General features: G+C 36.5%; 2 protein-coding genes and 1 long non-coding RNA gene across 3 annotated transcripts; 2 read left to right on the forward strand and 1 right to left on the reverse strand.

Annotated features, from left to right (window-relative positions):
* Nucleotides 1-398: 398 nt before the first annotated feature.
* On the reverse strand, nucleotides 399-3,668 carry LOC126608938 (cyclic dof factor 2-like). Its single transcript, XM_050276950.1, has 2 exons — nucleotides 3,027-3,668; nucleotides 399-1,985 (listed from the first exon to the last, which is right to left on the reverse strand). The coding sequence occupies exons 1-2, from the start codon at nucleotides 3,300-3,302 to the stop codon at nucleotides 690-692; spliced, it is 1,572 nt and encodes a 523-aa protein (XP_050132907.1). The 5' UTR covers nucleotides 3,303-3,668; the 3' UTR covers nucleotides 399-689.
* A 7,610-nt stretch (nucleotides 3,669-11,278) lies between these two features.
* On the forward strand, nucleotides 11,279-12,186 carry LOC126608080 (uncharacterized). The gene is made up of 2 exons (XR_007617749.1): nucleotides 11,279-11,685; nucleotides 11,796-12,186. It is a non-coding gene; the product is annotated as an uncharacterized LOC126608080 (long non-coding RNA).
* Nucleotides 12,187-14,306: 2,120 nt separating this feature from the next.
* On the forward strand, nucleotides 14,307-16,564 carry LOC126608078 (myb family transcription factor PHL8-like). Its single transcript, XM_050275843.1, has 6 exons — nucleotides 14,307-14,927; nucleotides 15,089-15,165; nucleotides 15,260-15,317; nucleotides 15,422-15,497; nucleotides 15,602-15,671; nucleotides 15,770-16,564. The coding sequence occupies exons 1-6, from the start codon at nucleotides 14,795-14,797 to the stop codon at nucleotides 16,370-16,372; spliced, it is 1,017 nt and encodes a 338-aa protein (XP_050131800.1). The 5' UTR covers nucleotides 14,307-14,794; the 3' UTR covers nucleotides 16,373-16,564.
* The last annotated feature ends 232 nt before the right edge of the window (nucleotides 16,565-16,796 follow it).

The raw sequence follows: 16,796 nt of genomic DNA on the forward strand, positions 1-16,796 counted from the left end.
TTTGTGTTTGTGGATATACTTGGCTCACACTGCCTTACACTTTATGGAATATTACCAATTTGGATTCCTTGTGTTTTTGAAAGGGAGAGGATGCCCCTCAAATTGATCAATAGTTGAAAGCTTATCTTCCCAATTGAGGCCCTACCTTGACTTTTCACTCTTTTGATTTTTCAATCCTTAAGCTTTCAAAAAAATTATTTCCCCACTAAGTTTTTTACATTTTAAAACACTGGTAATCAACGTTCATCTTTTTCTAACTTGTTAAGTTTGTGATACTTGATTAGATCAATACGTTTTGAGCTTGATCGACACTTGTTTAACACCAGCGTATCATAATTACCAAATAAGCACGAAAAACACATGAAATAAAAATTAAAGTTCATTCAACAAATATTGGATTTTGTTTACCTCGAAGTATCGCTCTTTTTATTAGCTATCTTATGTCTCGAAACACTTTCTGCAGCATCTAACTGAGTTGAAAACAAAAAGGACCTATCCATAATGTTACAAAGAGATTTAAGAAAATACATGTATATGATCTAACTCAGAAACAAAGAGGCTGATCAGTAAACATTCCCTTATGGTAAGCAAGAGAAAAAAGGTGTCATATTTGTCAGCAGCAAAAGGTTGAAGGGTCCCTTCCATCACATTCACATTGCCAAAGTTTTCAACTCAAACTTCAGCCTTGATCATGTTCTCTCATGGAAGTTGAGTGACCGGGAAAACGCTGCAGGATTCGATTGCAACGCTCGAGAAGCTTCAACTGCGGGACTTTTCTCATCTCCCTTTGATTGAAATGCCTTGAAATGACCTCCTCCCTCGTTAGCACAATTTCCCCTTTCATTCCTAATGCCAAGCGTTGCCCATGCAGAGCTTCTTGCAGCCTCATTAGAATCATCGATCCTTAATGTTTTTGGGATCCAAACACATCTTTCGGAACTGTAATCTTTCGCGGGCTCTTCATTCTCAGAGCTGGATGGATTAGGAATGTCCTCGTCTCTTGAATGTTTCCCTAAGGTTGGGGAATTTGGACCGGAGCTTGTAGTGCAATGGCTAAGAGTAGAGGACGGTGAGAGACATGGTACATTCCAAGAGCCCGGCACAGTGCAGCCCCAATATGGTGGTGCAGGGTAGAATGCCATCGGAAAGCCTGAATGGCAGAAGCCCGGTGGAGGCATTGCAGAGGCCCACTGAGCTGAGTTGCATGGATAAGGCCAGGGGGAACCCGGAAAGCATGGTACTTGAGGAGGGAAGCTTTGACACTTTTGAGCTGAAGGCTCTTGTAAATTAGCTTTGCCTCCTCTCTCTGTCGAATTTGAAGCTGTAATGGATGATCCACTTGAGCGGTCGTCCCCATTATCTCCAGCAGTGGGAGAAACTAGGAGTCTTTGTTCGGGTCCACGAAATCCATTTTGCATACAATTTTGGTTTTTCTCTGCAAGGTTCAACACAGAAGCCATTGATTCACAAAGAGGAGAATCTGAACCAAAGTTAAGGACAGTGCCGTTGCTTCCCAAAGTAGCATTGTGCACACCATTTGCAGCGCTAGCATGAGCTGCTTGGAAAGCATCTGACATTAATACGTGATGAAACTGTGAAGCTGAAGAGTTCTTATTCTTGCGACGACCAGCACCCACCGGCACATTCCTCATGATTCCTCCAGCAGTCCAATATCTCTGGCAGTTCTTGCAGAAATGGCGAGGCTGGTTAACATTGTAGTTGTTGTAGTAACAGAACTTGGTGTCCATACTATTACATCGAGGGCATGGAAGTATCTTGTCTGGCTTCTTCAGAGTCTTATCTTGTGAGCTACTAGTCTCGCTCTGGTCTCCATTCTTACATGAAGTTTCTCTATCAGCTGAAGGAGTTTTAGGATTCTCGCTAATTCCGGATGATGTTGTAGGAGCTTTTAGGTCTTCTGTGATTAGATCTGAGGTATCAGCATCCTGTTTATCAGCTGCCAGTTCTTTTCCTGATTTTGTTTCCTATATTTCAAACAATAATATCTGATCAGAAAAGTGCTTTACAAGACTAGTTCCGAGTTCCCTCAATGTACTGATAAACAGATTGTTGTGACCATACATGCTAAAACATTGATTTATAAATTAAACAGAGAAAAAGGGTATGAAGAACTTTCGATACATAAAATTTCGTTATTGTTTACTCCGAAACTTTGTCATTCACAAAACATATATAAAAACGGAGCTAAATAAAGAAAAACAAATGAAGTTACAGGAGCAGACGATGCAAAACATTAAAGTTGCCCAGAAAGAAAAAGGTATAAGAGGCTTTTTGGAGAAAAAAACTGAATCACTGCAGAAAAACCGAAAGCACATATCGGAATTTATAAGCAGTTGTTCAACTGGCACAGAGTTATCCAATCCCGACGAAAACAAAGTAAAACTCTACAATTCTCTGTTTTTTTTTCCTCTCTATTGTTTACCAGCCGCGTCAATCTACAAACTTGACATAAATGGATAAATCCTTCCTATAAAAACAGAGTAAGCACTTCAAAGTATCCGTGGAAGGAGTCTCAGAAGCCAAAAGCATAATCAGCTACTTCTAAAGTGCAGTGAAAAAAGCAACTTCTGCCTTTTGATTTCCAAACCATTTCAACTGAAATTTTATGATTATATTTTGACCAAAAACTAAAAATGTATTAACCAAATCAACAAAAATCCAATTTTTCGGAAACTTGAACGGGATCAAACTAAACCTAGAATAAGATTGATAAATCCAACACAGCCACCATCCGAATATCATGACGTAATCCTCGAGTTCTCCAGATACGACCTCAGGATAATCAAGAGGACAGAAAAGAAAGGAATAATCCAAACCAAATCGACAATCTTGACTTCAGGACAGCAAATAATCAAGAAAATTCAAGTAATTCAATTTTTCAGATCCCAAAATCACAAACTCAAGAGCAAGTAAAATCGACCCATTTAAACTTCTGAGTTTCTGAAAAATGGGTTGTTCTTAGAATAAAACAACAGCCGCCATAGAAGATTAAAGCTCAAACATACCTCTTGTTGTGCATCTCCTTCCCTCTCCAAGTTATCTTCCCCTGAATTGGTAGCAGCTGAAGAAGAGGAGGAAAGCTTCTGCCTGGTTTCAGAACAGTCTTCAGCACCGCCCCCACCCCCGCCACAAGCAGTGGCGGCGACATCATGGTCCACCGATCCACAAGGTTCGTCAATGGCGGAAGAAGACTCACGGTTCAGTGGCGCCATAGCCAAAGGTATAGTCTTTCCGAACAGCTTTATCGTGTGGCCTCCTCCTCCTTCACCCTCCGACGACATTCTTGTAATTCGATCAAAACCCAGAAGAAAAAATCCGTCTTCCGACCAAAAAGCACAGAAAGTTCGAGTCTTTTGATGTTTTTTGAGTACTGGTTTTGGTGCTCTCGGTGGTTGTTTCTGTTGTTCTGTTGAGAGTTTTGATCGAGGAGGGAGCAGAGGGAGTTAAGAGAAGGGGGAAGGGGGTGAGTGGGGTTTAACGGGGTGGGAATGCCACATCATCAAAGGGGGAGATTTGTGAGCCACAAGTTGTATGTGGCGTTTGGAGATCTTTCGCGCTGTTCGATTCCCCACATTTCCTAAAAAGATAGTGCTTCTCTTTCTCCTCCCTCTTTTCAATTCCATGTCAGCATTTGAATTTCCACCCCTTTTTCTCCATTTACCAATTATTCCTTTTCCGTCACGACATATGTTTCAATGTATTTATAATACAAACGCATACGTCATATCTCAATAAACAAGTGAATAGGCATTTAAAAAGACATTTCCTTTCACTTTAATAATAAGACTACCCGAATTTCAAACACATTGAAAAATCTTTCCTCCTTTATCTGCCTTTGTCTGGCTTCTTAAATATTCTCTTTTTTGTTTTCACTTATGTGTGCTATTTGCCTTTATTAGATTCTTCACTTATTTGCCTATGTTTTCTTTGCCTTTTTTTTATCCAAATTATATATACTATAAGAGTTAGGCAAATAAATTTGTATCGAGCTCTTCATTTACGATATTCGAAATTAAAATATCTCATTTATAAATTATGAAGAATCTCACTATAATGTAATATTGATTGCCAAAAAAAAACATTTTCTTATCACAACATTTTGTTCTGTACTCCGCTAGAAAATGACTTTAAAGTACTTACTATTGACTGTACAAAATTGATTCCTGGTGATTGGAACCTATAGATATTTTACCATCGATAAAGTATAGAACATAGCAATTTTTCAAAGATAAGAATGTTTGGATTTCTATTTACTTTTCCAAAAATATTTTTTTTTATAATCTGAATATTATACGAGTCAAACTTGTAAATAGGAAATGACTAAGACAAGTTCGGCGTCGACAAATGAAATATATAAACACTTACTATCATTGCCCCTATAGAATATCGTGAATTTTTAGGATAAGTATGTATGAAGTTGTGTTTCTAGGTTTCTACAAGAGAAATATCAACTGTGTTCATTGGGCATCAACTATGTATATCTCGTTGTTGTGGAAGGATTTCATAAATCCGTTTGATAGGCTAAATGGGATTGAGCCTTAAGGACATGATCAGATTGTAGGACAGTATTTGTAACTCATGTATAAAAATATGTTAGATAACTCAATCTCACATTTTGATACAACAAACAACAGACTGAACTCAAGTCTATTTTAATTGGTCATAACCTATCTCATCTAGCTCACTAAACAGGGCCATAGGGCTACTGATAACCCAACCCCCAAATGAAATTATATAAGGCTATTAAATACTTGCTATTGATGCAATGTGTTGAATCTTGTTTCTTTTTTATGATTAGAAAGTTAGATTTTGCAATGGGGGAAGTAAATAAAGTTTACCAAATGAAATATTACCTCAATAAACATAACCCAAGAATATTACCTTAATAAACTTTTGAATTTAACTGTCTTTCTCTCACTTTGTTAGGATACTTTCAAATCTTATTTATGTCTGTTAAACGACAAAGAAAGGTACTCATATGATATATCTTTTGTGATAGTTTCATTTTGCAGCATGTTTCATCACCATAGCACCACATTCATCTCATTCGCCCAACCAAGCTCGATTGTAAATTTGCACGACTACATCAACAGGAAGACCTAACTAGCCGGCTTGAACGCCGCGTAAGTTTTATAATGGGAGTTTTAACGAAAAGCCCACGGTATCGTTCACTTTAACGAAAAATCACATTTTTACACTAAAAAGTCAATCATGGTACTATTCATTTTACCCTTTATTTTGTCCTTATCGTTAAAACTCAAAGTTTTCAAGTTATTTTCATTAGTTTTTCTTTTTATAATTTGTAGAGTCAACACACGCATACACATTTGTGGACCTTTTTTTTATAATAAGAAAAAGATCAGAAAAAGGAAAAGAAAAGTAGGTATAATGATTAAATTGTAAAGTCTCTAAGAAATAGAATATTGTAAAATAGTGGAAGCGTGCAAGTTAACATGTTTGAACTTTTATAAAATAATAGCCTTGATATTGGAAATAAAAACCTCTGGGTATATAATTAAAATATTATCCAGAAATAGAAAATATGAAATCACTTTTGTGAATACTTTTCTTGGACATTGTGGTATAAACTAGTTTCGACACCTGAAAAGAAATCGGATAACATTTTTAAAAAAATATATCGGATATCATATTTGAGTTTGGACAAATTGACTAAAGTAAGACTCATTTGGAAATACTTTTAAAATAACAAAAAACACTTTTGAAGAAAATATTTTTCGAATCAATTTTTAGTAAAATGAGCAAGTGAATCTTAAAAAATCACTTTATTAACTTATTGCATCAAGCACTTTAAGTGCTTTTGAAATCAAATAAATATTTTTTCTAAAAGTGTTTAAATTGAGTTGCAAAAATACTCCCTAAATGGGAGTTTTTTTAATTTTTAATTTTATTTTTTATAATTTATATGAATTTAACATAAAATAGCACTAGTATATAAAAAGGAAGAAATGTAATTTCAGAATAAAAAATGTGGTAGTTGATTGTTTTTGTTGGAAAATAAAAAAGAAAGTATTTCAGGGATGTCATTTAATTAGTGATTTTACACAATTTAATTAAGATTTTTATATGATTTGATTTGGTCTGAATTTTCTTATTTTGTAAACGAATGATTTTTTTAAATTTATTTATTAATATTGCACGTTTATAATCTTATAAGTACAAGAAGAATAAAACACTGAAATTATACTTAAAAACTGTAAAATTGTAGATAATTTTAAATTTATCCTTAAACTTTATATTTTCAACTGTTTTGTGTTAGCCAAAATTCTTGTGTGGGTTTTGGTAGGCAGAGTAAGGTCGATATGTTTGCCAGCTGTGGGAACTGTAGATTGGGTTGGGTGCAGTAGAAAACACGTGGCGGCAGCAGCTTTGAATTCGATCAGCTACCAAGGAATGGAGGGCTGGGGAGGGACCCACCTGCAGAAAGCGTAATGAAAAGGGCATCTGATATCACCGCCGTTCATTCCGCAGTTCGAAGCTGATGGTACTTTACTGTCTCTCTCTCTGTCTCTCTCTCCGTGGCTGCCCTGCCAAGACCACTTAATATCTACTTCTGGTGGCTCCGCAAATTTGTATTATCTGATTTTTAATACCTAATATTTACATCACGTGACACATTGTCTTTTAATGTCTATTTTTCATGATTAGTTACGTGCCGATCCTTCTAATGAACAAACTAAACTTTACCTAAAAATGCGATTCATCTGCTAATATGAAGATCTATTAACATGCACGGCCGCTTATATAACAAGTAGTCTTTGATTTCTGTCTCGCGATTGCAAATAGATTTGCAACAGTTGAGGAGGGAGTCGAAGAAGCGAAGCCTATCGCCGCTTCGCCATGCCTACCATCAAATAAGAGATCGGGCCTCTTCTCATAGATTTGATAGAGCAAAGGGATATACCGTAAGTTTCTATGAGGACTTACAACAGGGTTTGTAGTCTTTTTTTGGTTTTACAAATTGTCTATTAAGAGAATTATCCAACAATGAAACTCAAATCTAGACCTTAATAAAGCGAAAAGAACGATCATTATCAACTCAATCAATACTCATTTTATTTAACAAAATAAAGAAGATGCTTGTAATTTCCACTTTTCTGGTCGACATATCTGTTAAAATAGTACGTATAGATATGTTGGCAAAGTCAAAAGGAAGGTGTCTTGTTTGTATTCTCTAAGATGCATGCACGTACACGTTTCTGGGTTTCCAGCTAACTCAGAAGGTAAAAGTTTTGTTTCTATATATGTATATTATGTATGTGGTTAGCTTTTCATCTTCAGGGATTCCACTTACGGAAGCTTTTAGTACTGCTAATTTATCTTTTAATTATTTATCGTGTGATCTAGTTTATAAAACAATAATACAATATCTGTGGCTGCCATTCCACACAGCTGATGTAATTGAATATCATAATATATTGCTCCAGAGTGAAATGCATATCAGATAGAGGAAGTAGGCTGGTTCAGTATACAGGTGTGGAACTGGAGAAGGTCGAGTGGAACGAGAGAGGATCCTCTCTGCATCCTCTTTGTGAGAATCTCGGGAATCATTTAATCACATCCGTTCATCGTACATCATGCGACCAGTTTTCATCAAGTACTGTTTATATTTAATTTTAAATAAAAAAATTTATAATAATTTCTGACCGCACGATATACAATAAATATATATAATTTGAAGATCTTCGGAATTTGACGAGGAACCTCACTCGAGTGGAACTTTACCCTTTAGAAAAGGATGTCGTGCTTGTGATGCTCATCCACAAACCACAATGTGTTGTGTTTTCTTTTCTCTTTGTTTTTTCTTTTCTGTTTTCGTACGAAAGAATAAGACTTATAGAGAGAGTTCCAAAATTCAAGTCCTTAATTATAATTGCTTGCCACAACTTGTTCTGCTGGCCGACATCAATATGTCTTGCATCTTAAAGTCTAAAACCAAAAGTCATGAACTTTTTGGTTGCTTGGAAAATTTTAAATATGATGTTCATCTTCTGCTTAGAATTCAAGGACCTACGCTTGTGATTCTAATTTGACATTCATTTTGTAAGACTCAATTCGTAATGTATTTTAAAAATTCGTACTGTTTCTTTTTTGGTATATCATTCATATATCATCTTGCAAAAAATTAGACAAATCCAAAACCATTAAGACAGTCATTTGAAGTGAAGAAAATGTACATATACGATTTTACGAAAAAAATAGTAAATTTCATCCAATAGTCATATGATTTAGATTTGGCTTATTTGTGGTGGACATGATTTTTGAGGGAATATCTAAAAAATTGACAATTCAAATTGTTAAAATACATTATGAAGCAGACCTTATTTTTTATTTTTTTTAACAAACGATATTATCTACACTAAGGGGGAGGGGATGAACTTATTCTCACAATGAGCTAGCAATAATGTAGTTCAAACTCGTATTTGGTGAAAATCGAATCTAAGACCTCTCACTTATAAGAGAAGATGAATACCACTAGACCAGAGTATGAAACGGATCTTTAAAAAACGTATACGTAGTTTAAGTAGTAGGACATATTTGACTTTCCATCGAGTTACATGGAAACTTAGATTTGAGTAATTTGACAATTACTTAATTTTAAAAGTAAGGTTGGATTTTTTTGACTATTTGAAATCTAGTTTAATTAATTAGTACACGCAAAACCACTGGAAAACTGGAGAGGAAACATCAACTTGTAGATATTCATCTATCTAATCTAATTCATTAAGCTAAGATTATTATCTTTCAATTGTAACATGAAAGTTGAGACTGTATTCACATCTGCTTATCTTATCTAATTAGTACTAATTAGGGTTCTCTTCTTTAAGCTAGAAATTTCAAATGCGACGTGAGCGTTGAGACCATACAAGAGTAGTACTTTGATGTAATATGTGTACATCACCATGCATTAGGGTTGATCAATCATCCTATGTAATATGTATCTTAACACATTTGTTAACTTTGAAAAAGTTATGAAGGGGGAAGGATAGTCTTCCATTATATAGTTAACAATGTATGTAAAAACTTACAGCTCAAGCGATTAGGATTAAAAAAAAAAAAAAAGTCTTGTACATGTGATTGGTGTATAAAGAGAGAAAGCAGAGAAATTGAAGAGACTGGAAAATTGAATTTTCTCATTACTACGTAAAGTGAGTACAAGAGTATATTTATGGGAACTTTAACGAAAAATTACATGCATTTTTTACTTTAACGAAAAACCATATTTTTACACTAAAAAATTAATGTTGGTACTATTCACTTTACCCTTTATTTTGTCTTTATCGTTAAAATTCAAAATTTTAAAATCCTTTTAATTAGTTTTCCTTATATTTATACATAAATGCCTACAGGTTATTACCAACTTACTAAGCAATAATACATAACCGAATATAACAGCCTAAAGCTTAACTACTAAGCTAGAATCTAATCTGGTGCCTTACGCTCATGATGAGTAGGTGGTCCTTCACTACTCTTAACAAGTGGTACATGCTTTTTTACTTATAACCTATCTTAAATTGCATTGTTTGTGATAATACGGGAATTAAAATTGAGACAATTGAAGCCACATGATCAAAAGTGAACACTTTGTTTGGCTTTTCATACACCAATGTTTATTCTTGACGATTGAATGAAATAAATCAAACGAAAACAACAGAAATGAATCATCAAACAAAGATGTGAATTTGACTAAGAGCACCTTTTTTTTACTCCGCTCCAATACGGTGCGTTCGGAAGCGGACGAGGAATGCAGAAAGAACGCACGAGATGACGTTTCGATGGAGTGCACTGAACTACTGAAGTGGGTGACGATGACAGCAATGAAAACAGCGCACTTTCTTCCTTCAATTTGCGCACTTGGGCTCTGATTTTTTGCCATTGCCGGAACTGGGTGCTACCTGAAATCTCTCTGCAACCACAAAGCCTTCAACTTTTTAGGTAAACCCCTCATCAATTCCTTACATTTTCACTTGTCTGAAACTGTTCTGTGTTTGATTAATGAGTTATCTGTTCTAAACAAATCATGGGTTTTTTTTATCCAATTGTCCATAATATTGTCTGCTTCGGAAGTTTTGAGGTGCATTGGCTGAAAAAAGTTGGTAAATCCTGGTTGTCCTGCTTTTTCCTTATCTCACAAATCACAAATCACAAATTGTGGTATCCATGACCAGAAAACTTTGTTAAGTGATGCAGCCCATTTGACATTCACCCTTGAAGCATGCAATAACCATGACCAGAAAACTTTGTTTCAAATCCATCAAATTTTCTGATTGTCTTGGTGTATTTAGTCTGAAAATACAGCTTACACTAATCGGAAAGCTTGTTTTCAGCATGCCTATCTTCTGCCTCGTAATTAGTATTGCTCAGCTTCTTAACCATTCTGCTATTCTGTGAATGATCTTGACTTGTGTAGACATCCCTCATCTAAGGAGTCTTAGATTTCCCTCACCTTTGGAGAACTTGGTATCATGATATCACCAACCCGGTTTGAGTATGTTTTCCACAAATGAGCCGGTAAAACTAGAGCAGTGGAAGTTTGACAACCTAATCTTTTGAGAGATGAGACTTCATAACGGAGTTAGATTTGGGAGGCTTAGGTGGGGTAAATTTGTGATATATCAAATTGTTTGAAGTAGGTGAAGTATTAGTTAAAATTAGTCTTTCTTAGCTCTTTTTAGTTGCTTAGAAGGAAGAAATAAGAATGGGCTCAAAACCATTACAAAGTTAGAAAATTTCAAGTTCCAAATCATCGTTAGCCGTTAGGCCTGTTATGGAACCTAGCAGGCATTAGGGGTCTTAGAACTTGTTCTTTGAACTTTTCCAGATACAAGTCACTGAAATGCGTGGTGTATGTGTAGTGAAGACCTTTCTCCGAAGCTACATTATATTGAAGGATTGTTACTTAGAAGTTGATGATATACCATATACATCAGATCCTTTTGCTGCAAATAATTCTTATATTCTGTATCTAATACTGCTAGCAATAACCACACAATGAGAACAAAAATATAACAGTAAGAACTTTAATAACAATAATAACAGCAATACTAATAACAATAGAGAGTAATAGTAGTACTACCACTAGCAGTAAATCAACTTCTCAATGAATCGAGTAGAAATTAGAGTGACCCTATTTGTTTTCTTGAGAATATTTATCCAATTAACCAGGGCCTTTCCTCTCCATGTACCTGCGCCACGCTGCTATGTCTTGGATTCATTGATGCCAACCAAGAGGTATAACTGTATCGGTTGTAATGTTTCGTTGGAAATAACCTGGTCTTGCATGAATTATTTGAGGGAATATTATTCTTCATGATTGTGTTTTGTGTAGTCATGTTATGGGGTCTTGACAAAGATGGCGTGCCTAGTACATATTCTAGAATTGGACGTCACTTACTTAAACAATTGTGAGATACGTACCATCTTGATTCTTGATATATCCACCATACGCTAATTAAACATGTGCTTGCTCGACCCTCTGTATATCTATGTGTAGCTTGCAACATTCTAAGATGTATAATGAACCTAAGCTTGCATGATCAGCTGAGCATACCCTACAATGAGAAGTTCTATTGTCGGAAAGTTCAACGGAAGATTGGCTTGTTGACTCTCCATACATGTTCCTTCTAGAAGTTATACACATATTTGGTATTGATCATTTGACTGGTTTCATTCTTTATTAGTCTTAATACTAAAGTGATATTGAGAGCTTGCCGCTCTGTTTTTCAAATCATTTGAGACGGTTGAATTTGATGCAGTTGGACACTCTTGTCAGTCATAATGGCTCTCCATCGTAGTAGATTCCCATCTCAATGAGGTTGTGTCGTATATTGTTCTTAGCGCACTTGCATTAAATACTAGGCCGAGGAAAAAAAATCCGACACACTGGAACGATATATAGCCCTCCTTTTCATCTGGAAGAAATGAGTCAATATTTTAGGTGTAGTGTTTTTCTCTGATTACAAAACCGAGTGCAGTGGTGTTCTAGGATTCATATAGCCAACCCCATTAGTGAGATAAGGCTTTGTTGTTGTTGTTGATTTGTTCGTGTAGAATCCATGTAAAAATAAGGACATTGACACCAGTTGCAATGTGCATGAAGACGCTTTGCGAACATGCTCGTATATTAATGTAACTGTTCTTTGATTTTGGGGAGTGGGTGTTCTCCTGCCCTTCACTATAACCCTTTGAAAAGTTGAGGTGCAAGAAAAGTATACAAGTTGTCATTTATATACAAAGATGAAGCCCATAACCATGGACTTGTGTGTTTCAGAAAGAAATTGATCGGTGACATAATGCTCACGTCATTTTCAGTAAGCAATTGTGATTTTGACGCAATATTACCAACAATTATTTATGGTATGCTTTTGGTGCGATTTTGACAGGTTCCTTTTGTTTCACTTTTCTTGATTCCTGAGGCCATATTCTTCTCATCTTCTATCTCCATGCTTTTGTATTGTGAGATCTCCAGTAACGGGGTCCCTTGAAGAATAATAATTGCTGAGAGAGTGAGAGGCACCTTTGTTTGTGTGACTTTATGATTCACTGGACCTTCACCTCCTGACGGAAAAATACCAGGGGCCATTTGGCATCGTCCTAGAATCTCCTTTACCTGTTATGGAATATATTAAAGCGACGAAAAGAGCTTCAAGTACAGCAGCTGGTTAAAGAGAAAGGTACGTCAATAACTCTTGCTTCTTTTCTTGGTTTTCAAACATTCGGGCCACACTACCATAAGAACTTGTCAATAATTATATTCCTTTCTTTGAACGTGAACTATGAGCTTCCCACTAGGGATATGTTAGTCCAATGGAGGAGAGGCCAATGCTTGCTCAGGAAGAACCCTCCACCACCACCATGATACTAGACCCAGCCTCTTGTGGGTCCCACCGCCACCGGTGCTGTCTTTCGACTAACCATTTTAGCTGAAGGAATGATGAGAGTAACAACCTGATTAGTGAAAATGTTTCCCCCATGCTAACGGTTTTAGGATCAAATGCTTGAACAGTCTCGACGGTGCAGCCTCTAGTTTGTTGATATCGTTAATGTGTTAAGAAATACTTAAATTAGTACTTGAACTTTGAATCCTGGGGCATTTGTTTATGTATGCAGCAGGCAGAGCAAGTGAATGTTAAGCACTGGGATGGCAAGTCTTTGGAAGATGAATAATCATTGGATTTTGATTCCCGTGATCAAACTCTTGACCACAACCCAAGAAATCCCGAGATCAATCCGATTCCGATTGACTTTTACGATTTGTTGTTGGCCACTGTGATTTGTGGCCTCCTTTTCTCTTTTCTTTTTCTCTTTTGTGATCAAAATTTTCTTTATATTCAGTTGGTTTTGGATATGGATTACAGATTTAAAGCTAACAATCCCATTGGAATATATTTCTTTTTGAGACTTTTGTGCAGAGAGAGAGAGCCCTGGTGAGTGCCCTTTATGTCATTTCCATTTGTTTAGAGAGAGAAATCAGAGAGAGAGAGAGAGGAGTTGTGTTGCTTCATACCATAACAATACTAATTCAACGTTCATCTTTCGCATCCGAGTTTGAATTCTCCACCGCCCTATATTAAAGTAATTTGACGTATCGTGAGAAAAACAAGTGCAATTATGATTCATGTATTTTCATGGAACATTGATTTTTGGACGTAATCGTCGTATTTGATGCAATTATATTCTGATTCCCCGTCTCTGATACATCCAAGGCAGGAACCATTGATTGATGTAACCTCATGTGGCATTTAGTCCTATATATTAACCCTTATAGTTGGCACCCTGGATTCCCCTCCCCTATATTTGGATAATGTTACAGGTACAAAAAACTACCACATTATCATATTTCGATCAATTTAGTAAGATATTGTCTCCGTCTTAACCACCTTAAACGGAAAGTTATACACAGAGTTCTGATGATTACGCATACATGTCTCTTATTTCAATAAAATTGGTGTGACTTGATTCACTTTATGTGGGAATACTTCTTTAGGAGAAAAAATACGTTAGGGTTTGGGGTCCCAAAATCCAACGTTAGATTCTTTGATTCCTCCATCCTTACAAAGAACAAAAGAATCTGACAATCACACACCACCTCCTTCCTCACGAAAAGAAATACCCAAAAAATAAAAAAAACTAAAAGAAATGGGAAAGAAATATTAAAAAAGAAAAGAAATCCCCATTTCCCTTTCAATCACCAAAAGAAAAAAAAAATATCTCAATTATTATTATTTATTATTATTTAGCTGCACTGCATTGCTTCTCACACCATTATTCATCATGGTGGGGTTCCTTATTCATCAGGGAATCATGCATTAGAGAGAGAATCTAGAGAGAGAAAAACAAACCCTACACTTTTCCTCCTTTCTCTCCTTTTTAAGACTCACAAATTGAACTCTCTGTGTTTTTGCTGCATCAGAGATTCTCTCTACCTCTTTCAAGTCAAAAGAAGCAAGAAAAATATATAATTTTATAAAATTATTTTTCTAAAAAAGTTGGTATGAAATGAGAGAGAGAGAGAGATGGAGGAAAGGAGGCACTACAGCTCATGGCATATATTCTCTGCCTCCAACATAACCCCACTTATGTTTCCAGATATGGAGTGAGAATATAGGACACCCCCACAACTACTCCCCTCCCAAATTATAAAGACCAACCCCCTTCCCTTATAGCTTGGATCATACAAAGCAGTCCACCATTATATATTTATGTTCCTGCAGTCTGCTGTCTCCATCTCTCATCCACCTCCACCACCACAAAAATGGTTCTGCAGAATATGCAAAATCAGAACATGAATTTGGTTTTGTCCACCGACGCGAAGCCGCGGCTAAAGTGGACTCCAGAGCTTCATCAGCGATTCGTCGAGGCTGTTAATCAGCTCGGAGGGGCAGACAGTGAGTATATGACCTTGATGATGTAGGGGGAAGGGCGGGTGGCTCCTAGAAGTGTAGGTCATGTCCCCTCTTCTTTAGGAGCTGACCTCGCCTAATCCCTATTTTTAGTATCGTATACAATACAATACAAAGTTCTAATGTGTGTGTGTATATATGGGCAGAGGCCACACCAAAGAGTTTGATGAGGATGATGGGAATTCATGGACTCACTTTGTACCACCTAAAGAGCCACTTACAGGCATTTTCTCTCTCGAGTTTTGTCACATCTAATCTTTGTCCAGATCATGATCGAAAAAGCGTAATTCTAAAACTCCTTTTGTGGTCTTGTGCAGAAATACAGGCTAGGGAAAAGCCAACAATCCGAAAACTGCGCTGACATTAGGCAAGAAGGTGAGTCCATCACATTAGATTCCGAAAACTATAGAGGATCATCATTTGGTGTTCATTCTTTAATCCTTGTGGATTCTTAATATTTGTCCTCTCCTTTGATGCAGATTACAAGGAGCTTCAGAGCAGTGATGGTCATTTCGGTGCGGATATCAGCGATGAAGATCACAGTCAGATTAATGAGTAATATAGTTAGAAATAGATCCCAATCTCTTCGATTAATTTAGATGGAAAAATGACACCACAAAGAGCTCCCTATTAATTAAGTGTTGTTATGTTTATATCAGAAGCTTGCAGATAGCTCGGTCTCTCCAGTTGCAAATGGAAGTGCAGAGGCAGCTTCATGAACAAATTGAGGTAAAAACGATAAACGAATACCATCTTTACCATTCTCGGTTCATAAAAAGATTGAAAGAGTACCATAACTTGCCAATAAACCCGGTTTTTGTTGTCAGGTGCAGAGACATCTTCAGCTGAGAATTGAAGCTCAAGGGAAGTATTTACAATCGGTGTTGAAGAAAGCACAAGAAACTCTTTCAGGGTATACTTCTTCTTCAGTGGGAGTAGAACTTGCAAAGGCTGAACTCACTCAGCTAGTTTCAATGGTTAACAATGGATGTCCGAGTTCTTCGTTCTCAGAGTTAACGGAAACAGGAACTCCAACCCTAAAAGACGTGGAGCGGAAGCAAATGAGAGGCTCCATGGAGAGTTCCTTGACATCTTCCGAACGTTCAGGAAGGGAGGACGAGAAGCTCCCTGAAAATTCTAATGCCACCTGTGTTGAACTACCATTAATGGACATTCACCCGGACAATAAGGCGTGGAATAATGTTGCAAATAATCATGTTTTTGGGAGGAAGAGAAGCGGCAGTCCGATTTCTGAAGGTGTATCTGTGGAGCAACCAGTTGCTAAAAGGACACAAACACAACGAGATAAAGGTGGAAACAATCTGAGAAAGTCTGGATTGTTGGCTACAATTGATCTGAATAGAAAATATCAGAGTGACAACATTGATTCGGGACCGAAAGCAATAGACTTGAACTGCAAGGGAATCTGATTCTTCAAATGCCTTGGAGCCATCTGGTTTAGTGATATATAGTTTATGGAGCAAACTTAATTCTCTCCAGTCCTAATCTTTTGTTTATATACATGTATGTACACTGTTATATATGTATGGCACTTTTGAAAGTATATTCATGTCAAAAGAAGGTGTAATATATTGTGGGGATACATCTCTTTCTCGTTCTCACTATCGCACTCTCGCACTCTCGCATGTGTGTCACAAATGTGCGCGTTTGAATGCCAGATGGAAACTGCTTATTGCTTAATGCTTCTGAGATCTGATTAAGCTAATTCGCCTAAAGAAGGTAGAGAATGTTATGTATATGATTCCCTACTTTTGTAGGTGCAAGTCGCATGACTTGATGTTAATCATGTCAATCACTAGAAATATTTCTTTTCAATGTTTGTGGAGGGACAAG

Source organism: Malus sylvestris, chromosome 16, assembly GCF_916048215.2.
Source record: "Malus sylvestris chromosome 16, drMalSylv7.2, whole genome shotgun sequence".
Classification (NCBI taxonomy): domain Eukaryota; kingdom Viridiplantae; phylum Streptophyta; class Magnoliopsida; order Rosales; family Rosaceae; genus Malus; species Malus sylvestris.

Bases quoted from the DNA above. Each gene is read 5' to 3' on its own strand.
- LOC126608078 (XM_050275843.1), top strand. From the start codon at position 14,795: ATGGTTCTGCAGAATATGCAAAATCAGAACATGAATTTGGTTTTGTCC. The intron at 15,318-15,421 runs GTGAGTCCATCA...CCTTTGATGCAG, and splicing joins CGCTGACATTAGGCAAGAAG to ATTACAAGGAGCTTCAGAGC. The intron at 15,498-15,601 runs GTAATATAGTTA...TGTTTATATCAG, and splicing joins GATCACAGTCAGATTAATGA to AAGCTTGCAGATAGCTCGGT.
- LOC126608938 (XM_050276950.1), bottom strand. From the start codon at position 3,302: ATGTCGTCGGAGGGTGAAGGAGGAGGAGGCCACACGATAAAGCTGTTC. The intron at 1,986-3,026 runs GTATGTTTGAGC...TTTGAAATATAG, and splicing joins AAGGAGATGCACAACAAGAG to GAAACAAAATCAGGAAAAGA.